This window comes from Copadichromis virginalis, linkage group LG6 (genome assembly GCF_057382275.1).
Source record: "Copadichromis virginalis isolate Kocher_CV1m ecotype Utaka linkage group LG6, C_Virginalis_male_GT1.1, whole genome shotgun sequence".
Taxonomy (NCBI): Eukaryota; Metazoa; Chordata; class Actinopteri; order Cichliformes; family Cichlidae; genus Copadichromis; species Copadichromis virginalis.
In genome coordinates, this window is record NC_140623.1 from 24948817 (window position 1) to 24972713 (window position 23897).

Consider the following 23897-nt stretch of genomic DNA (forward strand, 5'->3'; position numbering starts at 1 on the left):
CGAAATGTGAAAGCTTTTTTAGAAACTCTAGAAACCACAAATAAACCTGCCGTCTGAAAGCAGAAGTGCTCTGTTGGGATAATATAAAACTGTCTGATGACGGTATGATGAAGCCTGATTACTCAAGATTTTGTATGTAAAGAGAAGGACTTTAAATTCAGTTGTGGACAGTGAGCCTGAGAAGCAGTTATGGGAGAAATTGATCTCTCTTTCTCATCTCTATTAATACTCGCTGCACACATGCACAGCAACTTCATGGTCTTGATGCATGCTCGATCGTCCAGGTAAGGAAATCCCCACAACTTGATTCTGTTCATCTGGACCTGAAATCACTATGACTAGATGAAAGGAATCAATTTTTTGTGAGCAACTTCATAGCTATTTTCTTAGTGGAGAAAGCTTAAGATTGTGTTGCAAAACTCATACTGTTAAGGCTGAAAACATGTCGTCCCCTGCGTGGAACCTGAATTCAGGTTCCTCAAACCAAGGAATTTCTTTTGAGCCAGTTTTTCCTGAATTAAACTTGTTTGTAAAATACCACCATTAGGAAACCTACGGAATTCTACTCAAAACTCATTTGTGTCAAAATGTATCTTTTTCCTTTTCATTTTTGTGTCTTTTGCTTGTTAATTACTTGGAATATTTAAGGCTATTCAACTTCTATACTACTCAAAAGCAGCAACACAAAGTAATCACTAAAACTATGATTTACTAAAAACAACTAAATAGTGCATGAATAATAATTTTAATGTAGTGCACGGGACAACATTTTCTTGCAGTTGTTCACAAGAGTTAAAAAATTATAAACTCACATCTCACTGGTTTATTTACACGTTTGACTTTGAATTGGTTAAGAATACAAAAAATTTGTTTGCCAGCACAAATGAACATGCGCAAACATTAGTCAATAATAGTAAGCTTCACACACACACACGTGCACTCCAGTAGGCACACCTCCTGACCACTGTTCCATCCTCTTTGATAGTCTCTCTTTCTACCACCAGAGGGAGCTCTGTTCCGCTAAAACCACTCAAATAACCGAATGCCTGGTGGCATGAAAAGCAGAGAACACAGTCTCTTAATTCAAAGTGATTAAATAATAAAAAACATACATTTGAAACTCGAAACATCTTCACAATGTGCTGTTTGTTTATTTTTTTTTTTAAACCTAAGGTGCTAAGACATGAAGAATGTTGATGTATAAGTATTATGTTAATATGTGGTTATGTGGTTGGGGAATAACGGTGACAAAGTGTTTAAAAACCTTCTTGAAGTCGTCCTGGGCTGTAGGCAGATCAGAGGTCAAAGACTGATCACCATGGTGTGTCACTGTCCTTTCACCCTCCAACACGGTTGTCCTTTCCGTGTGACTGATCTTGCGGCCATCAGCCGTCTCCTGCCTTGATGATGACGAATGCTCACGTTCGGTAAAAGTCACCTAGGTCAAAAAGTTTATTTAGCTGTACTTTATATATTAATGTCAGTATAGATGTTACACCTTCCATTTTTTGGTAAAAAACAAAACAAAAAACAACCCCAAAACAAAACAGAACAAAACACTATGAAGAAGGACATCTGCAACGAACATACCTCTGTGTGGTCTCCCTCACTTTTCACGACTGTCCGCTTCACAACCTTAGAGTAGCCATCTCCCTCCGCTGCAGGGACAAACCCCTGAGGAGCTCCTTCTAAGGTCGTCTCTTCATGCTCCGCACCATCCGCGGAAACACACTTACGTATAATTTTACGGGTAACCTGAGCAAGATAATGCATTTAACGACTATATATAGGATTAACTTATACTTGCATATAATGCATATAGTGCATTTTTTCTCCACCTTTTTGACAACTATGTGTCCATTTTCATCCTTGTACCTTTCTTCTGACACCGACTGGGCAGGGAGGTCTGGCATTTCATCAGCCTATGAGGAAAACAAGACAACTAATAATCATACAGGCTCATTTGGGTCAGTGAAATATTCACTTCTTTAACTGACAAATTAGTGCAACTGTATGTTCGAGTATAATAATGCACACAACTTTTAAGCAGTAATTCAGTGAGAAAACAGAGACTTCGGGACACAGGAAACAAACTTGCATTTTCAGATGTATTTTGTTAAATAAACCAAGAAAAAAAGTGCTCACAGCAGCACAAAACTCTCAGGTTAGGCTCATACATGTTAATCAAGGGGTGTGTTATCTAATTTGAACCCATTTTAATCCTTTCTGTTAAGACTTAAGGTTGTTAGAAAATAAACATTTGTAACTTGACAGTGAAAGTTTTTAGCTTTCATTTAGTTGCCACACTGGTTTAAAACGTCATCAGTCATGCTAAATCAGATACCTGAATGACAACTCTTCTTTGTACTATTCTGGCAGTCAAAAATTCATCATCTGAACTTTCTGACATTGATCCAAGCTCAGCGTTGATCTCCTGACCAAGCAACACAAATCCATTGACATTTAATAATGAATGACAGCATGAATGCTAGGTTTGCAGGAAAGCAAGCAAGAAGCAGAGTGATATGTTGCACTTTCAGATGATTGCATGTCGTTTTGTACATTACACTGAAAGTACAACATGGCAGTCTATAATTAAACAAAAAAAGAAAATACACCATGCTCTTACCTAGATGACAATAAATGTGCCTACTGATGAAAAAAAAAGTAACTCATGTTATCACTGTGAGTGATCCTACTAGTTACAGGCAGCAAAGTGACATGCTAAGTTAGGATTAGTCAAATGTGAAATCAAAACAAATTAAGGGTTAGAAGGAGTTTTAGCTCCCATTCACGTGTCTACAGGGTTACCAGCAGTCATTCCTCTCTGAAGCAAATATAGTCATTTGGCCAAGCTCAGCTCTGGGGAAAACACTTGCAGTTTTTTTTTACCAACTCTCATCTTACCCTTGTCAGAGATTTATCAGTATCATGATATGCTGCAGTTTCACAGACAGGTGGTGGTTGTGAAGTCTCACACAAGGTGAATTCTTCATCTGATGTTTCTTGCATTTCTTCTCTCTTTACATCTACACGATAAATAGGCTCATGGACAAAAGAAGCGTCTTCGTAATCTTCACTTCCAGAAGACAACAGTACTTTTTGATTCAACTTTTCCTGCACTCTAGAGTGATCCTGGGCTTGACCTCCACTTGACCTAGCTCTTGTCTCAGATTCATCAGGATCAGGCTCTGAGAAATCGGATGAACCCTGTTTGCAGTCAAAGTAAGGCTCTGGGTCAGAATATTCATTGGTTGGACTGTCTGCACCACTATGCACTATAGGACTGTATCCTGAAGGTATCTGAGTATAGGTAGATGAAATAGAGGAGGCCTCTGCATAGCCAGGTGGCAAGTTGTACTCTTCATCAGAGGCTGAAGAAGAATAAGTTTTGGGTTTGACTGAAGAAGACTCAGAGTCAAAACATTCATCGTCTACTGAAGTCAGAGATCCTTCTGAATGGTGTTCACTGGTCCTGTCCTCATCTGAAGATATTTTTAAGTTCCTTGATGAGGAATTGGGCACCAGTTCTTCAAAGCTGAAATTTCTTGCAGATATCACTGTCTCAGGAGTCAAATCAGAAAGAGACTGTGAAGACAAATCTTCATTATGTATACTGTCAACAGAGTTTGCTGCCCATAACTGAAGTCTATCTGGGTTAGTCTGTGATTCTGTCACACCTTTAAAGTCATTAGATGGCATAGCTAATTCATGTGCTTCTTGACTCTGAAGAATGTCAGTTGTAGCATCTTCCCAACAAATATCTTTCTCAGGTATGTCAGACTTGCTCTTTGTAGCAACTGAAGGAAATTTCTGAGTATTATTTAGACCATGTGTGCTTAACTGAAATGCATCCACATGAAAGCTTGGTTGTTCCATTTCTTCACAAAGTCTTTGGGAAGATTCTGGGCTCGAAAGGGATTCATTAGAGGACTCAGAACTGTCTTTATGAAGACCAGAGCTTGATGGTACGCTTATGACAAGTTTTGTTACATCGGGAATGACTGAGACCATTTCATGTTCAAGCTGAATGGATGTCTGGAAATGTGGATGCTCTGTAATGGGAATATCTGGGTTATCTACTGCAAGCTGTGCAGCAGATGATAGATTGACTTTTAGCATATCACTATATTCTGCAGGGCTGTGATCCTGAAGGAAAATATCTTGGAACTCATACATTTGGTCAACTGCAGGGATCTCGTTGGTGGATTCAGATGAATGTGGTTTAAGTGCCTCTGGTCTAAACTTAAGTTTCATCTCCTCCAGATCTGACAGAAGCTGGTCAAGCTGAGGGGACCCAGACCCTGGTGGTGTTGGTGTGGATTCTGAGGACATGACAGTTGCAGCATCTGGGCTATCTTGAGCTGTTTGAGAGACTGATTCTAGAGTCATGAAGCTTGGTTTAACTAAGCCATAATCTTCACTTGTGGGAGATGACATTTTGTCTTTTTCCTGTGGTGCACTAATTTGATTGTTCACTGTGGTGTCAAATTGTGCTTTACTCAAGTCAAAGTTAGCTGGAATTGGTAATTCTAGTTTTTTAGTGAAAACTGTATTTGAATCACATGGTAAGGATGGGGATTCTGCTGGAAAGACCTGCCTCTGTCCTAATTCAAGATTTTTTTGTTGTGAATCTTGTGAAATATTTGTCTTGGAAGATGCAGGTGACACCTGAAAGAAATGGTACAATGAAGTGGGAATTAAAAATAAATATCATGGGTGGTTTTGTTGTTGATTTAAGGAAGACTCCAATGACGCATGCATTTTCCAAGATTTTTCAAGGACAAGTTGGTGTTTTAAATACAAGAACAGTGAGCAATATTTTAAATAATTAAGTTCACTTGTAGTGCACATGCATATAAAACAGAATTAACATATTAAGAAATATGTTAATACATGTATTTAACAAGCAGCATGAGGTTTAAAAAGCATGGCATGACCTATTAAGATGCCCATCGATATTTTTGAAATATTCTTCATAGCAGTACATAATTGACAAGACATTATATTACAACTATGATAGACTTGCAAAAATGAATAACAAAAGATTTGATTTACTGTGAAGATGAACATGCATAAGTATAGTATAAAGTCACTTCCATGTCATATAAAGTCAGCCATCCAGCAGTTTATAAAATTTGCTAGTGCATTTTGCTGAGCTGCATTACTGCAATAATAATAACACTGTTTCAAAAAACCTGCCCAAATGACACAGCATTATAAGGAAAGGTTACAAAAACACATCAGGTGAAAATTTGAATCAACGCAACCAACCCAAGGTGTTGCGCCCCTGCCAATACATTTGGGAAAGCAAAATGTGTGGGTTTTAAATGTAAAAATTCTTTGGCGGAGGATGTACTTTCAAAGAGGAAGAAAAATATCAGCTGTGGCAAATTTAGAATTCTGTGTTTTTTAACTGAACAGCTAAATATTGCAAAAGATTTGCTGCAACTACAGTAAATAAAAAATACATTTCTATTGGTAATCTCTATTAGTTTTGCTTCAGAGAAAGGGCATTCTACCTGTTCTAATGCAAACATGCCATGGTCAGAGAGCCATTGCTTGTTATTGGGGGAAGCTACTACTTATAAAAATCAACACTGCATTCACTGATATGCAACAGCCTTTGCTGCCTTACCAATGCCATGGAAATTTTTCTCTTGAACTTGATCGTGGATTTTCTTTTCATGGGCTTTTCATGTACTTGGGAAGATCAGTCTTGGACATGTGATATTGTTGTGTCCATTTTTGTTCATACACAAGTTGTATTCACTTCAGGGATTCTTTTTTCCTTGAGGTTGTTCATTGGAAAGCCTCCTCCAGCCAGGTACCATGATGAAAACCACTGTTTTCTACAGATGGCTTGTGACTCAAATGATGAAAACTAGCTGTGGTTTATTGTGATCTAATATAGACTTTTTGGCATTTAGGCTTTATTAAAAAACAAACTGAAAAACGATTATTTATATCTTAGTAAAGAGTTATAGGTTCGTTTTCAGATGTTTCATTTTGTGTAGTCTTTGTTTCAAGATATGTATCTGTGACTGTAACTAATGTAGAGTGAAATCAGAATTTTGTAATCTATTTGAATGCTCTTCTATTTTTTCTTCTTACTTGCCAAAACCAACAGCAACAGATCCTCTGTCTGAACTAGCCTGCATGCCAGATATACTTGGGCAAGATAGTAACCCCAAGTTGCTCTTCGATGCATCCACTGGAGTGTGAATTTTAGACAGAAAGCAATTGCATAGAAAAAGAAAAAAAAAGTGCTTGTATGAGTGGGTGAATAAGGCAAGTTGTAGCGCTCCGAGTGCCTTGTCAGAGTAGAAAAGTGCTATATAAGAACCAGTCCATTTACTACTGCTTGAGCATAGGGCTTTGTCTGATTGTTGGGGAGTTTCACTCTAATCTGAATTTTAAATAATTTTAGTGATTGCAGGCAACAAATCATCAACAACTGACTGTGTACACCTTTTTTTGTACAGTACATTTATGGGGGACCCGTAGGATTGAATATTAAACTCTAAAGTATAGAGTGTACAATACACATTGTATACAATAAAAACTAGTGTATACAATCGATAATATGGTCATATCACATAAAAGAAAAATAGCAAAACATAAATAATTACAGTGTCTCTCCAGATTAGATAGATAGGTAATTTTATTATCTGAGCTGTGAATATACAATGTTATGCCTATAATGTCTATTCTCTGAAAGACAGAATTGAGTTGGTGGAAGACAGATGATCTGTGACAAAGCACAACACCTGTCAACTCCCTCTGGTGGCTCATCTGCACCATGTGATGACAATTCATTTGCTAACTTTTTATTTATCCAGGGAACATAGTGACAGATATAGCATTTCATTTCCTTTCTAAATTATTTGTTGCACCAAATATTATAATGTCTTAAAATCAGAGTCAAATACCTCAGCACTCCTGAACAAAACTGTTTTGACCAGATGGTGACCCTTTAATTTATAATTTATGTTGTCACGCCTCCATTTGAATGTGCCCCTACAGCATCAGATAGGCGTTTCTGCTGGTGTAACTCTACTAACTAATGCAAAAGCTTGTTTGGACAGAATAAAACAGATAAACAACTGGTCACACTGCATTCTGAGTATGAGCAGTAGGTCAGCCACAACATTGAAACTACCTGATATTTGGTAGACACCCAGCAAAACACCTATGGTCCACTTATGCATGCACATAGGATGTTACATGCAGGTTACACTATACAAGACTAGACCTTGACTAGACCTTACTCCAAAATGTGGCCTGGATTTCCAGCATTACAGCCTGTGACAAAATCAGCAGACTTGAGCTTAATAAAACTTGACAAGCGTTAGGGGTGGGCGGTAGAAACGGTATACGATAGAAACAATATAAATTTGGCCAACGGTAGAGATTTTGACTTATACCGCTCTACCGTGATAGCGCATGTTGACGGCGTCATCAAGCTGTGCCTGTTTTGGTCGAAAGCATTGCAGCAGCTGCAAACAACATCATCTGCAAATTATGCCGGGCGACAGTAATAGCAAAGAGACGAAGCACTTTTCGAATATGGGGAAAGCTAAAAACTGCGCTTCCTCCACTTCCGTACCATTGATTCAATAATGATGAATTCTCTCGCAGCTGTTCTATTCCCATGTTGTTGCAGTATATTAATGACTAACCTCGTATTGTGGATTACCTCAGTTGTTCTCCTGACTGAAGTTTTGTCCGTTTACAGCATCCTGCCATGCAATTGCATTTGTCCCTAACCACCAGAAATCCTCACGTTAACTTTTATCGAGTGGAAAAAGGTTAGCGTTCATCCTTCAGCTTCACTGTGCTAATGTTATGCTAACATAGCTGTTTTGCTAGCGATCACGTAGCACATCATTATATACCAGCTAGTCCAACTTCAGTAACCCTACAAAAATCACTGCTGTTTAGTTTTCTGTCTGTTTTCATTTATGTTGGAAGTCATAGCAGACCTGTACATTTTAATTTTTCAGAAATCTCTCAGTCAGAACATGCTATATCATGTTTAAGTGGAAACTAGCGAGCTAACTTCCTGCTAACTTCTAACTCCATTAAATTTAATAAATTCTGTTTTCATGGATGCCTGGATGTTAAACTTAATTGTTACACCTGGTAAAGCAGCAACGCTGATTATTTTATTAAGGATGAAAGAATTTAGACAGTTTTTCGTTTGACTTTGGGACCTGAAGCAGACGGAGTTTTGGACCCGGATTACTCCGCGAAGCTCCTGACTACGGCAGCCGTAACGCTCTGGCAATCCATCAAGCTGTGCGCCTTCATAGCTTACCAAAATCATACTAAAACATTTTTTGACAGATTTCTACCACATAAAATCGGTTCGAGGTGAGTAAGCACAACCAGAATTCAGACATAAGGCACACTGTCGATTTCTGAGAAAATGAAAGTATTTTATGCCTTATAGCGGGGGGTAGACAACCTTTCTGATGATGAGTACCATCTAAAATTTCTTCAGAAGTCAATGTGCCATATGATTGCATTAGCAATAAATTTAATAACTCTATATTGACAGTTACACACTATATAGAACAACTTTATAGAATTATATTTGTTCGCAGATGTTTGCAGCTATCAGCGAATAGTTATCAGCTGTTTTGAAACAAAAAAATACACTTTTTATCCATAACAAGAACTCCATAACAGCAAATGAACTGTACAACAGAAAATGCAAATGCTCTTTATGGTCTCCTCACAACAATGATAAGAAAAATAAACTGAGCCAATATGACATGTTTGTTAATACAGGGATACACATGTTAATGTGATCTCTGGTCTCCCACTCAGAGACACAGGTCTACGAGTGTCCAGCATGCAGACCGCTACCTGAGGACACTCTTCGTGTGAGAGAAAATCTGCTTACACAGATATGTAGAGCCAAATACTGTCAATAATGCCTCTGCAATGTTCTGAAGACAGTTAAACTTGTCAGGTAGTGATGTCCAGCAGGTGAAAATGCAAGCTCCATGAACACGCACAGCTATGGATTCCAGCTTCGTTCGTAGTTCTGCAAACTTTCACCCCCACAAAGTTGAGGTTTTCAGTTCAATCAGCTGCATTTCAATGTCGCATTAACTGGCATTAACTCAGCCAGTTAATGCGAGACAAATCCAGCTGCTCATTAAAGCCTTCTGGTTTGATCAGTCTCGAGTCTACGGATGTATCCGTGTATTTCTGTGGTGCTGATGCTGCGCTGAGCGGAGAGCTCCTGAAGCATCTGAAGTGTCGGAATGTGGAAATTTCAACATCGCTTGAAAAAACTGTCAGCTAGCAACGTCCCTCTCACTGGTAAGCTAAGTTATTTTTAGCCAATTACAAGTTGAATCTGGTCGTTGTGGTTGTTAGCTAAGATACCGTCATTAAGAAGCGGCACAACTAGTGTGTCTATGTGAGCTAATTTGTGATGTGCACCGCTGGCCCAGCCATTTATTTTTTAATACACCTTCTCAGATTAACTCACTGCGTGTCGTGCCCAGGGCTGGACTGTGACAAAAGATCGGCCCGGGCATTTTGACTAGAGACCGGCCCACCAGGTATTAAAGATATAAAGCCTTTGAATGAAAACAAACGCCTTGGTGACAGTGATGTACACTGTCTTGTTGGTATATGTATGATTTCTATACATTTTACGTCAGATAAAAACTTTGGTTATAAGATTCAGATAATTATTTAATAAAAGCTAGATATTTTTAAATGAGAATAAGAAAGAAACATATTTCTTTGTGCCCCCCTTTCCCTGTTAATGCCCTACCTGGCCCCCTGGCAAAACTTTGCTAGATGATGTTGCTGTTTTCCTGTTTCCGCTGGTTTCCTGTTTCTGGTGCAAAGTGGGCGATAAACAAGCATAGCCGATCAGCTGATCATTGATCAGTTTCATGACTGAAGTAGCAACAGGAGAGGGAGGGGGAGAGAGTGAGAGAAGAAGAAACAGCTGTGCAGCGTAAAGACGCAGAAAAACTCCAGCTTTGCTTGTGAAGCTCGCACACAAGAATTTCACTCACATGTGCTGTACCAATGTACCTGCACATGTGATGTGACAATAAAAGTGATTTGATTTGATTTGATTTGCTTTGTGTCTTTTTCCATTTTAGCTGAAGTACGGGACAAACTGTGTTCCTTTTCAGCTCAATACGAAACGCGTAATATTTTCTCTGAATATGGGATTATTCCGTTTTTTACAGGACGGTTGGCAACTCTACTAACTAACCTTATGAATAAAATAAAGTTCGCTATCAGTAACATCATAGCACCTGCCCAGCTGTATAGAAACTCCGCCAGCTAGTACGCAGTACGGGTTATTGTAACTGACTGTAAAAAGTCAGCACAACGAAAATAAACTACACCTAAACTTGGTTTTTCTATGACCCAGATAGACTGCAGGTCATAACGTCTTACCTGAAGTTCAGTTCACCTGACACTGGGACCAGCGGCTGCCTCGGGTCTCTCCTCCTGCCCCCCCTTTCCCTCATCCACCCGCTGGCCTCTGGTGGTGGCTATGGCGGAGCTTCCACAAACAACTGAGTTATTTTTACACATCGACCAGTATCTGGCCAATCCACCACCTTTCATTGTTTATACCGTTACAAAAATAAATAAATAAATACATAATCAGCCCATAAAAACGAAAAATCACCCGGTATGCCAGATGGCCAGTCCAGATACGGTCGTGCCATCAGTTAACCCTTGGCACGCGTGCCCAGGGTTGTCGACCCCTGCCTTATAGTGTGTAAAGTATGTTATACAGAAGAAAAGAATATATCGCGATATATATCGTTACCGCACATGCTTCAAATTATACCATGATATGGATTTTAGGCCATATTGACCAGCCCTAACTGGCGTGGATAATCATTAAACATTACACATTAGGGAACATGAAAGGCTTGGTCAAACAAAAAAACAAACCCCCCTCAAAATTAGGGCTCAAAATACAACCACATTCACTAAAAAAGGCAACAGTTGAAAACACATAAGGGAACATTAAGCTCATTTTGAGTTAATCCCATGATCCTAGTAGTACCTAGAAGCCCTAGCAGTAACTAGTTGGCCTTACTTGCATTGAGGAAAAGAGCATAAGGACTAAGGAATAAAGGAATAAAGGATAAATAGAATATATGTGTAGGGGAATCACACAGTTTATCATAAATTAACGTCATAAATCAAGATTACGGGTGTCTTCAGCATTGCAATAGAGATGCTTGAAGATCTAATAACACAATAGTTGTTATGCAAAAAAAGATGACTGGTGACTGGTGAAATACTAGAGAAAAAAAACTGAACCATTTTAGTTACTATTGTGTCAGGATATTTTTTGTGATGTTCAACTGACTTGACTAAATAGGTGGATGGTTTCAGAAAATCTAATATCACAACAAGGACATTTTCCTTTATACATTGGATCAGAAAGATGTGACATTAGTTTGGGAAAACAAACTTTGTTTTGTATGCTAGAATCACTAACATATCTCATTTCATATGACTGTGGCAAGGAATGCAAAGATGAAGTGTGTACCTGGGTATGGTTTTTATTAACTAATAGGTTTTGAGAAGATAGAGGTTCAAAATCTGATGAAAAAGCCTTGGCTGAAGTTGATTTTTCTCTGAAAGCATGACTTGATTTTCGGGACGAAGTTGTGTCGCGTTCATTTTCTGGGGACGAAGGACTATTATTTGATAAAGAATCGGGACCAAAATCAGATGAATGTGACTGAGAGGACACTGGTCTGATCTCATCAAACATAATTTCCAGACGCAAATCAGAATCTTCCCAGTCTGAAAATGCTGATTCTGGTGTAACCGACCTTTGCCCTAACAATTCCGCATTACATTCATTATGGGGACATCTGAACTGAGGAACAGGTGAGTCCGGAGAGAGTGGCCTAAATTCACCTTCAGACTCCAGCGATTCAGGAGACTGGGGCCTTAATTCCGCCACCCACTCGTCTAGAAGATAAAGGGTATGTTCTGTATCAGATGCTTCTGATGGCGAAGATGCAGAAGGCATAGTTCTCAAGTCACTACTTTGGAAGTCAAATAAAGTGTCACATTCATTGTCATGTGTAAAGCCTCGCACAACCTGTGCATAGGTCAAAGATCTTGAAGCAGGCAGCAAAGGCGATGATTTTACAGTAAGAGCTGAGTGTTTAACTTCAACATTTGAAGAGTAGGAATCTGGTGAATCTGGTCTGTTGTCTTCAAACATTTGTGCAAGACAAGATTCTAAATCATCATTATCGGACATTGTTGAAAGAGGTGACGTGGGCCTATTTTCAGAATATTGCAAGTAGTAGTTACAATGTTGACTGATTGTTGGACTTAACATCATGGAAGAAGAATGAGGACATTGATGAACTGACACCAAAGATTCTGGGGAGGATGCTCTAAAGTCTGCCAGCCAACTGTTCAAGAGTGAAAAGTCCAAACCAGGAGACACAAACTCTGGAGACAATGCTCTATTATCTGACAACAGATCCAGACTAAAATCAGATGAATGTGACTGAGAGGACACTGGTCTGATCTCATCAAACATAATTTCCAGACACAAATGAGAATCTTCCCAGTCTGAAAATGCTGATTCTGGTGTAACCGACCTTTGCCCTAACAATTCCGCATTACATTCATTATGGGGACATCTGAACTGAGGAACAGGTGAGTCCGGAGAGAGCGGCCTAAATTCACCTTCAGACTCCAGCGATTCAGGAGACTGTGGCCTTAATTCCGCCACCCACTCGTCTAGAAGATAAAGGGTATGTTCTGTATCAGATGCTTCTGATAGCGAAGACGCAGAAGGCATAGTTCTCAAGTCACTACTTTGGAAGTCAAATAAAGTGTCACATTCGTTGTCATGTGTAAAGCCTCGCACAACCTGTGCATAGGTCAAAGTTCTTGAAGCAGGCAGCAAAGGCGAAGATTTTACAGTAAGAGCTGAGTGTTTAACTTCAACATTTGAAGAGTAGGAATCTGGTGAATCTGGTCTGTTGTCTTCAAACATTTGTGCAAGACAAGATTCTAAATCATCATTATCGGACATTGTTGAAAGAGGTGACGTGGGCCTATTTTCAGAATATTGCAAGTAGTAGTTACAATGTTGACTGATTGTTGGACTTAACATCATGGAAGAAGAATGAGGACATTGATGAACTGACACCACAGATTCTGGGGAGGATGCTCTAAAGTCTGCCAGCCAACTGTTCAAGAGTGAAAAGTCCAAACCAGGAGACACAAACTCTGGAGACAATGCTCTATTATCTGACAAGAGATCCAGACTAAAATCAGATGAATGTGACTGAGAAGACACTGGTCTGATCTCATCAAACATAATTTCCAGACGCAAATCAGAATCTTCCCAGTCTGAAAATGCTGATTCTGGTGTAACCGACCTTTGCCCTAACAATTCCGCATTACATTCATTATGGGGACATCTGAACTGAGGAACAGGTGAGTCCGGAGAGAGCGGCCTAAATTCACCTTCAGACTCCAGCGATTCAGGAGACTGTGGCCTTAATTCCGCCACCCACTCGTCTAGAAGATAAAGGGTATATTCTGTATCAGATGCTTCTGATAGCGAAGATGCAGAAGGCATAGTTCTCAAGTCACTACTTTGGAAGTCAAATAAAGTGTCACATTCGTTGTCATGTGTAAAGCCTCGCACAACCTGTGCATAGGTCAAAGTTCTTGAAGCAGGCAGCAAAGGCGATGATTTTACAGTAAGAGCTGAGTGTTTAACTTCAACATTTGAAGAGTAGGAATCTGGTGAATCTGGTTTGTTGTCTTCAAACATTTGTGCAAGACAAGATTCTAAATCATCATTATCGGACATTGTTGAAAGAGGTGACGTGGGCCTATTTTCAGAATATTGCAAGTAGTAGTTACAATGTTGACTGATTGTTGGACTTAACATCAGGGAAGAAGAATGAGGACATTGATGAACTGACACCACAGATTCTGGGGAGGATGCTCTAAAGTCTGCCAGCCAACTGTTCAAGAGTGAAAAGTCCAAACCAGGAGACACAAACTCTGGAGACAATGCTCTATTATCTGACAACAGATCCAGACTAAAATCAGATGAATGTGACTGAGAGGACACTGGTCTGATCTCATCAAACATAATTTCCAGACGCAAATCAGAATCTTCCCAGTCTGAAAATGCTGATTCTGGTGTAACCGACCTTTGCCCTAACAATTCCGCATTACATTCATTATGGGGACATCTGAACTGAGGAACAGGTGAGTCCAGAGAGAGCGGCCTAAATTCACCTTCAGACTCCAGCGATTCAGGAGACTGTGGCCTTAATTCCGCCACCCACTCGTCTAGAAGATAAAGGGTATATTCTGTATCAGATGCTTCTGATAGCGAAGATGCAGAAGGCATAGTTCTCAAGTCACTACTTTGGAAGTCAAATAAAGTGTCACATTCGTTGTCATGTGTAAAGCCTCGCACAAACTGTGCATAGGTCAAAGTTCTTGAAGCAGGCAGCAAAGGCGATGATTTTACAGTAAGAGCTGAGTGTTTAACTTCAACATTTGAAGAGTAGGAATCTGGTGAATCTGGTCTGTTGTCTTCAAACATTTGTGCAAGACAAGATTCTAAATCATCATTATCGGACATTGTTGAAAGAGGTGACGTGGGCCTATTTTCAGAATATTGCAAGTAGTAGTTACAATGTTGACTGATTGTTGGACTTAACATCAGGGAAGAAGAATGAGGACATTGATGAACTGACACCACAGATTCTGGGGAGGATGCTCTAAAGTCTGCCAGCCAACTGTTCAAGAGTGAAAAGTCCAAACCAGGAGACACAAACTCTGGAGACAATGCTCTATTATCTGACAACAGATCCAGACTAAAATCAGATGAATGTGACTGAGAGGACACTGGTCTGATCTCATCAAACATAATTTCCAGACGCAAATCAGAATCTTCCCAGTCTGAAAATGCTGATTCTGGTGTAACCGACCTTTGCCCTAACAATTCCGCATTACATTCATTATGGGGACATCTGAACTGAGGAACAGGTGAGTCCGGAGAGAGCGGCCTAAATTCACCTTCAGACTCCAGCGATTCAGGAGACTGTGGCCTTAATTCCGCCACCCACTCGTCTAGAAGATAAAGGGTATGTTCTGTATCAGATGCTTCTGATGGCGAAGATGCAGAAGGCATAGTTCTCAAGTCACTACTTTGGAAGTCAAATAAAGTGTCACATTCGTTGTCATGTGTAAAGCCTCGCACAACCTGTGCATAGGTCAAAGTTCTTGAAGCAGGCAGCAAAGGCGATGATTTTACAGTAAGAGCTGAGTGTTTAACTTCAACATTTGAAGAGTAGGAATCTGGTGAATCTGGTCTGTTGTCTTCAAACATTTGTGCAAGACAAGATTCTAAATCATCATTATTGGAAATTGTTGAAAGAGGTGACGTGCGCCTTTTTTCAGAATATTGCAAGTAGTAGTTACAATGTTGACTGATTGTTGGACTTAACATCATGGAAGAAGAATGAGGACATTGATGAACTGACACCACAGATTCTGGGGAGGATGCTCTAAAGTCTGCCAGCCAACTGTTCAAGAATGAAAAGTCCAAACCAGGAGACACAAACTCTGGAGACAACGCTCTATTATCTGACAACAGATCCAGACTAAAATCAGATGAATGTGACTGAGAGGACACTGGTCTGATCTCATCAAACATAATTTCCAGACGCAAATCAGAATCTTCCCAGTCCGAAAATGCTGATTCTGGTGTAACCGACCTTTGCCCTAACAATTCCGCATTACATTCATTATGGGGACATCTGAACTGAGGAACAGGTGAGTCCGGAGAGAGCGGCCTAAATTCACCTTCAGACTCCAGCGATTCAGGAGACTGTGGCCTTAATTCCGCCACCCACTCGTCTAGAAGATAAAGGGTATGTTCTGTATCAGATGCTTCTGATAGCGAAGACGCAGAAGGCATAGTTCTCAAGTCACTACTTTGGAAGTCAAATAAAGTGTCACATTCGTTGTCATGTGTAAAGCCTCGCACAACCTGTGCATAGGTCAAAGTTCTTGAAGCAGGCAGCAAAGGCGAAGATTTTACAGTAAGAGCTGAGTGTTTAACTTCAACATTTGAAGAGTAGGAATCTGGTGAATCTGGTCTGTTGTCTTCAAACATTTGTGCAAGACAAGATTCTAAATCATCATTATCGGACATTGTTGAAAGAGGTGACGTGGGCCTATTTTCAGAATATTGCAAGTAGTAGTTACAATGTTGACTGATTGTTGGACTTAACATCATGGAAGAAGAATGAGGACATTGATGAACTGACACCACAGATTCTGGGGAGGATGCTCTAAAGTCTGCCAGCCAACTGTTCAAGAGTGAAAAGTCCAAACCAGGAGACACAAACTCTGGAGACAATGCTCTATTATCTGACAAGAGATCCAGACTAAAATCAGATGAATGTGACTGAGAAGACACTGGTCTGATCTCATCAAACATAATTTCCAGACGCAAATCAGAATCTTCCCAGTCTGAAAATGCTGATTCTGGTGTAACCGACCTTTGCCCTAACAATTCCGCATTACATTCATTATGGGGACATCTGAACTGAGGAACAGGTGAGTCCGGAGAGAGCGGCCTAAATTCACCTTCAGACTCCAGCGATTCAGGAGACTGTGGCCTTAATTCCGCCACCCACTCGTCTAGAAGATAAAGGGTATGTTCTGTATCAGATGCTTCTGATAGCGAAGATGCAGAAGGCATAGTTCTCAAGTCACTACTTTGGAAGTCAAATAAAGTGTCACATTCGTTGTCATGTGTAAAGCCTCGCACAACCTGTGCATAGGTCAAAGTTCTTGAAGCAGGCAGCAAAGGCGATGATTTTACAGTAAGAGCTGAGTGTTTAACTTCAACATTTGAAGAGTAGGAATCTGGTGAATCTGGTTTGTTGTCTTCAAACATTTGTGCAAGACAAGATTCTAAATCATCATTATCGGACATTGTTGAAAGAGGTGACGTGGGCCTATTTTCAGAATATTGCAAGTAGTAGTTACAATGTTGACTGATTGTTGGACTTAACATCAGGGAAGAAGAATGAGGACATTGATGAACTGACACCACAGATTCTGGGGAGGATGCTCTAAAGTCTGCCAGCCAACTGTTCAAGAGTGAAAAGTCCAAACCAGGAGACACAAACTCTGGAGACAATGCTCTATTATCTGACAACAGATCCAGACTAAAATCAGATGAATGTGACTGAGAGGACACTGGTCTGATCTCATCAAACATAATTTCCAGATGCAAATCAGAATCTTCCCAGTCTGAAAATGCTGATTCTGGTGTAACCGACCGTTGCCCTAACAATTCCGCATTACATTCATTATGGGGACATCTGAACTGAGGAACAGGTGAGTCCGGAGAGAGCGGCCTAAATTCACCTTCAGACTCCAGCGATTCAGGAGACTGTGGCCTTAATTCCGCCACCCACTCGTCTAGAAGATAAAGGGTATGTTCTGTATCAGATGCTTCTGATGGCGAAGATGCAGAAGGCATAGTTCTCAAGTCATTACTTTGGAAGTCAAATAAAGTGTCACATTCGTTGTCATGTGTAAAGCCTCGCACAACCTGTGCATAGGTCAAAGTTCTTGAAGCAGGCAGCAAAGGCGATGATTTTACAGTAAGAGCTGAGTGTTTAACTTCAACATTTGAAGAGTAGGAATCTGGTGAATCTGGTCTGTTGTCTTCAAACATTTGTGCAAGACAAGATTCTAAATCATCATTATTGGAAATTGTTGAAAGAGGTGACGTGCGCCTTTTTTCAGAATATTGCAAGTAGTAGTTACAATGTTGACTGATTGTTGGACTTAACATCATGGAAGAAGAATGAGGACATTGATGAACTGACACCACAGATTCTGGGGAGGATGCTCTAAAGTCTGCCAGCCAACTGTTCAAGAATGAAAAGTCCAAACCAGGAGACACAAACTCTGGAGACAACGCTCTATTATCTGACAACAGATCCAGACTAAAATCAGATGAATGTGACTGAGAGGACACTGGTCTGATCTCATCAAACATAATTTCCAGACGCAAATCAGAATCTTCCCAGTCCGAAAATGCTGATTCTGGTGTAACCGACCTTTGCCCTAACAATTCCGCATTACATTCATTATGGGGACATCTGAACTGAGGAACAGGTGAGTCCGGAGAGAGCGGCCTAAATTCACCTTCAGACTCCAGCGATTCAGGAGACTGTGGCCTTAATTCCGCCACCCACTCGTCTAGAAGATAAAGGGTATGTTCTGTATCAGATGCTTCTGATAGCGAAGACGCAGAAGGCATAGTTCTCAAGTCACTACTTTGGAAGTCAAATAAAGTGTCACATTCGTTGTCATGTGTAAAGCCTCGCACAACCTGTGCATAGGTCAAAGTTCTTGAAGCAGGCAGCAAAGGCGAAGATTTTACAGTAAGAGCTGAGTGTTTAACTTCAACATTTGAAGAGTAGGAATCTGGTGAATCTGGTCTGTTGTCTTCAAACATTTGTGCAAGACAAGATTCTAAATCATCATTATCGGACATTGTTGAAAGAGGTGACGTGGGCCTATTTTCAGAATATTGCAAGTAGTAGTTACAATGTTGACTGATTGTTGGACTTAACATCATGGAAGAAGAATGAGGACATTGATGAACTGACACCACAGATTCTGGGGAGGATGCTCTAAAGTCTGCCAGCCAACTGTTCAAGAGTGAAAAGTCCAAACCAGGAGACACAAACTCTGGAGACAATGCTCTATTATCTGACAAGAGATCCAGACTAAAATCAGATGAATGTGACTGAGAAGACACTGGTCTGATCTCATCAAACATAATTTCCAGACGCAAATCAGAATCTTCCCAGTCTGAAAATGCTGATTCTGGTGTAACCGACCTTTGCCCTAACAATTCCGCATTACATTCATTATGGGGACATCTGAACTGAGGAACAGGTGAGTCCGGAGAGAGCGGCCTAAATTCACCTTCAGACTCCAGCGATTCAGGAGACTGTGGCCTTAATTCCGCCACCCACTCGTCTAGAAGATAAAGGGTATGTTCTGTATCAGATGCTTCTGATAGCGAAGATGCAGAAGGCATAGTTCTCAAGTCACTACTTTGGAAGTCAAATAAAGTGTCACATTCGTTGTCATGTGTAAAGCCTCGCACAACCTGTGCATAGGTCAAAGTTCTTGAAGCAGGCAGCAAAGGCGATGATTTTACAGTAAGAGCTGAGTGTTTAACTTCAACATTTGAAGAGTAGGAATCTGGTGAATCTGGTTTGTTGTCTTCAAACATTTGTGCAAGACAAGATTCTAAATCATCATTATCGGACATTGTTGAAAGAGGTGACGTGGGCCTATTTTCAGAATATTGCAAGTAGTAGTTACAATGTTGACTGATTGTTGGACTTAACATCAGGGAAGAAGAATGAGGACATTGATGAACTGACACCACAGATTCTGGGGAGGATGCTCTAAAGTCTGCCAGCCAACTGTTCAAGAGTGAAAAGTCCAAACCAGGAGACACAAACTCTGGAGACAATGCTCTATTATCTGACAACAGATCCAGACTAAAATCAGATGAATGTGACTGAGAGGACACTGGTCTGATCTCATCAAACATAATTTCCAGACGCAAATCAGAATCTTCCCAGTCTGAAAATGCTGATTCTGGTGTAACCGACCTTTGCCCTAACAATTCCGCATTACATTCATTATGGGGACATCTGAACTGAGGAACAGGTGAGTCCGGAGAGAGCGGCCTAAATTCACCTTCAGACTCCAGCGATTCAGGAGACTGTGGCCTTAATTCCGCCACCCACTCGTCTAGAAGATAAAGGGTATATTCTGTATCAGATGCTTCTGATAGCGAAGATGCAGAAGGCATAGTTCTCAAGTCACTACTTTGGAAGTCAAATAAAGTGTCACATTTGTTGTCATGTGTAAAGCCTCGCACAACCTGTGCATAGGTCAAAGTTCTTGAAGCAGGCAGCAAAGGCGATGATTTTACAGTAAGAGCTGAGTGTTTAACTTCAACATTTGAAGAGTAGGAATCTGGTGAATCTGGTCTGTTGTCTTCAAACATTTGTGCAAGACAAGATTCTAAATCATCATTATCGGACATTGTTGAAAGAGGTGACGTGGGCCTTTTTTCAGAATATTGCAAGTAGTAGTTACAATGTTGACTGATTGTTGGACTTAACATCATGGAAGAAGAATGAGGACATTGATGAACTGACACCACAGATTCTGGGGAGGATGCTCTAAAGTCTGCCAGCCAACTGTTCAAGAATGAAAAGTCCAAACCAGGAGACACAAACTCTGGAGACAACGCTCTATTATCTGACAACAGATCCAGACTAAAATCAGATGAATGTGACTGAGAAGACACTGGTCTGATCTCATCAAACATAATTTCCAGACGCAAATCAGAATCTTCCCAGTCTGAAAATGCTGATTCTGGTGTAACCGACCTTTGCCCTAACAATTCCGCATTACATTCATTATGGGGACATCTGAACTGAGGAACAGGTGAGTCCGGAGAGAGCGGCCTAAATTCACCTTCAGACTCCAGCGATTCAGGAGACTGTGGCCTTAATTCCGCCACCCACTCGTCTAGAAGATAAAGGGTATGTTCTGTATCAGATGCTTCTGATAGCGAAGACGCAGAAGGCATAGTTCTCAAGTCACTACTTTGGAAGTCAAATAAAGTGTCACATTCGTTGTCATGTGTAAAGCCTCGCACAACCTGTGCATAGGTCAAAGTTCTTGAAGCAGGCAGCAAAGGCGAAGATTTTACAGTAAGAGCTGAGTGTTTAACTTCAACATTTGAAGAGTAGGAATCTGGTGAATCTGGTCTGTTGTCTTCAAACATTTGTGCAAGACAAGATTCTAAATCATCATTATCGGACATTGTTGAAAGAGGTGACGTGGGCCTATTTTCAGAATATTGCAAGTAGTAGTTACAATGTTGACTGATTGTTGGACTTAACATCATGGAAGAAGAATGAGGACATTGATGAACTGACACCACAGATTCTGGGGAGGATGCTCTAAAGTCTGCCAGCCAACTGTTCAAGAGTGAAAAGTCCAAACCAGGAGACACAAACTCTGGAGACAATGCTCTATTATCTGACAAGAGATCCAGACTAAAATCAGATGAATGTGACTGAGAAGACACTGGTCTGATCTCATCAAACATAATTTCCAGACGCAAATCAGAATCTTCCCAGTCTGAAAATGCTGATTCTGGTGTAACCGACCTTTGCCCTAACAATTCCGCATTACATTCATTATGGGGACATCTGAACTGAGGAACAGGTGAGTCCGGAGAGAGCGGCCTAAATTCACCTTCAGACTCCAGCGATTCAGGAGACTGTGGCCTTAATTCCGCCACCCACTCGTCTAGAAGATAAAGGGTATGTTCTGTATCAGATGCTTCTGATAGCGAAGATGCAGAAGGCATAGTTCTCAAGTCACTACTTTGGAAGTCAAATAAAGTGTCACATTCGTTGTCATGTGTAAAGCCTCGCACAACCTGTGCATAGGTCAAAGTTCTTGAAGCAGGCAGCAAAGGCGATGATTTTACAGTAAGAGCTGAGTGTTTAACTTCAACATTTGAAGAGTAGGAATCTGGTGAATCTGGTTTGTTGTCTTCAAACATTTGTGCAAGACAAGATTCTAAATCATCATTATCGGACATTGTTGAAAGAGGTGACGTGGGCCTATTTTCAGAATATTGCAAGTAGTAGTTACAATGTTGACTGATTGTTGGACTTAACATCAGGGAAGAAGAATGAGGACATTGATGAACTGACACCACAGATTCTGGGGAGGATGCTCTAAAGTCTGCCAGCCAACTGTTCAAGAGTGAAAAGTCCAAACCAGGAGACACAAACTCTGGAGACAATGCTCTATTATCTGACAACAGATCCAGACTAAAATCAGATGAATGTGACTGAGAGGACACTGGTCTGATCTCATCAAACATAATTTCCAGACGCAAATCAGAATCTTCCCAGTCTGAAAATGCTGATTCTGGTGTAACCGACCTTTGCCCTAACAATTCCGCATTACATTCATTATGGGGACATCTGAACTGAGGAACAGGTGAGTCCGGAGAGAGCGGCCTAAATTCACCTTCAGACTCCAGCGATTCAGGAGACTGTGGCCTTAATTCCGCCACCCACTCGTCTAGAAGATAAAGGGTATATTCTGTATCAGATGCTTCTGATAGCGAAGATGCAGAAGGCATAGTTCTCAAGTCACTACTTTGGAAGTCAAATAAAGTGTCACATTTGTTGTCATGTGTAAAGCCTCGCACAACCTGTGCATAGGTCAAAGTTCTTGAAGCAGGCAGCAAAGGCGATGATTTTACAGTAAGAGCTGAGTGTTTAACTTCAACATTTGAAGAGTAGGAATCTGGTGAATCTGGTCTGTTGTCTTCAAACATTTGTGCAAGACAAGATTCTAAATCATCATTATCGGACATTGTTGAAAGAGGTGACGTGGGCCTTTTTTCAGAATATTGCAAGTAGTAGTTACAATGTTGACTGATTGTTGGACTTAACATCATGGAAGAAGAATGAGGACATTGATGAACTGACACCACAGATTCTGGGGAGGATGCTCTAAAGTCTGCCAGCCAACTGTTCAAGAATGAAAAGTCCAAACCAGGAGACACAAACTCTGGAGACAACGCTCTATTATCTGACAACAGATCCAGACTAAAATCAGATGAATGTGACTGAGAAGACACTGGTCTGATCTCATCAAACATAATTTCCAGACGCAAATCAGAATCTTCCCAGTCTGAAAATGCTGATTCTGGTGTAACCGACCTTTGCCCTAACAATTCCGCATTACATTCATTATGGGGACATCTGAACTGAGGAACAGGTGAGTCCGGAGAGAGTGGCCTAAATTCACCTTCAGACTCCAGCGATTCAGGAGACTGTGGCCTTAATTCCGCCACCCACTCGTCTAGAAGATAAAGGGTATATTCTGTATCAGATGCTTCTGATAGCGAAGATGCAGAAGGCATAGTTCTCAAGTCACTACTTTGGAAGTCAAATAAAGTGTCACATTCGTTGTCATGTGTAAAGCCTCGCACAAACTGTGCATAGGTCAAAGTTCTTGAAGCAGGCAGCAAAGGCGATGATTTTACAGTAAGAGCTGAGTGTTTAACTTCAACATTTGAAGAGTAGGAATCTGGTGAATCTGGTCTGTTGTCTTCAAACATTTGTGCAAGACAAGATTCTAAATCATCATTATCGGACATTGTTGAAAGAGGTGACGTGGGCCTTTTTTCAGAATATTGCAAGTAGTAGTTACAATGTTGACTGATTGTTGGACTTAACATCAGGGAAGAAGAATGAGGACATTGATGAACTGACACCACAGATTCTGGGGAGGATGCTCTAAAGTCTGCCAGCCAACTGTTCAAGAGTGAAAAGTCCAAACCAGGAGACACAAACTCTGGAGACAACGCTCTATTATCTGACAACAGATCCAAACTAAAATCAGATGAATGTGACTGAGAGGACACTGGTCTGATCTCATCAAACATAATTTCCAGACGCAAATCAGAATCTTCCCAGTCTGAAAATGCTGATTCTGGTGTAACCGACCTTTGCCCTAACAATTCCGCATTACATTCATTATGGGGACATCTGAACTGAGGAACAGGTGAGTCCGGAGAGAGTGGCCTAAATTCACCTTCAGACTCCAGCGATTCAGGAGACTGTGGCCTTAATTCCGCCACCCACTCGTCTAGAAGATAAAGGGTATGTTCTGTATCAGATGCTTCTGATAGCGAAGATGCAGAAGGCATAGTTCTCAAG

General features: G+C 40.6%; 2 protein-coding genes across 2 annotated transcripts in view; both read right to left on the reverse strand.

Annotated features, from left to right (window-relative positions):
* The window catches only part of LOC146707859 (uncharacterized), an 86542-nt gene that overhangs the window by 2350 nt on the left and 60295 nt on the right, over positions 1–23897 (reverse strand). Inside the window, exons 44-47 of the mRNA XM_085459438.1 lie at positions 1839–1922; positions 1591–1755; positions 1265–1438; positions 955–1046 (exon numbers count right to left, since the gene is read on the reverse strand). Coding sequence (XP_085315564.1) covers positions 955–1046; positions 1265–1438; positions 1591–1755; positions 1839–1922 — 515 coding nt within the window. The remainder of the gene's footprint in view (positions 1–954; positions 1047–1264; positions 1439–1590; positions 1756–1838; positions 1923–23897) is intronic.
* LOC146707860 (uncharacterized) lies at positions 2899–22342 on the reverse strand. Its single transcript, XM_085460699.1, has 3 exons — positions 11938–22342; positions 3994–4325; positions 2899–3588 (listed from the first exon to the last, which is right to left on the reverse strand). The coding sequence occupies exons 1-3, from the start codon at positions 22307–22309 to the stop codon at positions 2899–2901; spliced, it is 11394 nt and encodes a 3797-aa protein (XP_085316825.1). The 5' UTR covers positions 22310–22342.

What these genes read in the sequence shown, in the direction of transcription:
- LOC146707860 (XM_085460699.1), bottom strand. Translation starts at nt 22,309, where the DNA reads ATGCCTTCTGCATCTTCGCTATCAGAAGCATCTGATACAGAATATACC. An exon ending in TGAATCGCTGGAGTCTGAAG is followed by an intron (nt 4,326 to 11,937) that starts GTGAATTTAGGC and finishes TCATGTCCTCAG; the next exon opens with AATCCACACCAACACCACCA. An exon ending in TGGTCTCAGTCATTCCCGAT is followed by an intron (nt 3,589 to 3,993) that starts GTAACAAAACTT and finishes TTGTCTTCACAG; the next exon opens with TCTCTTTCTGATTTGACTCC.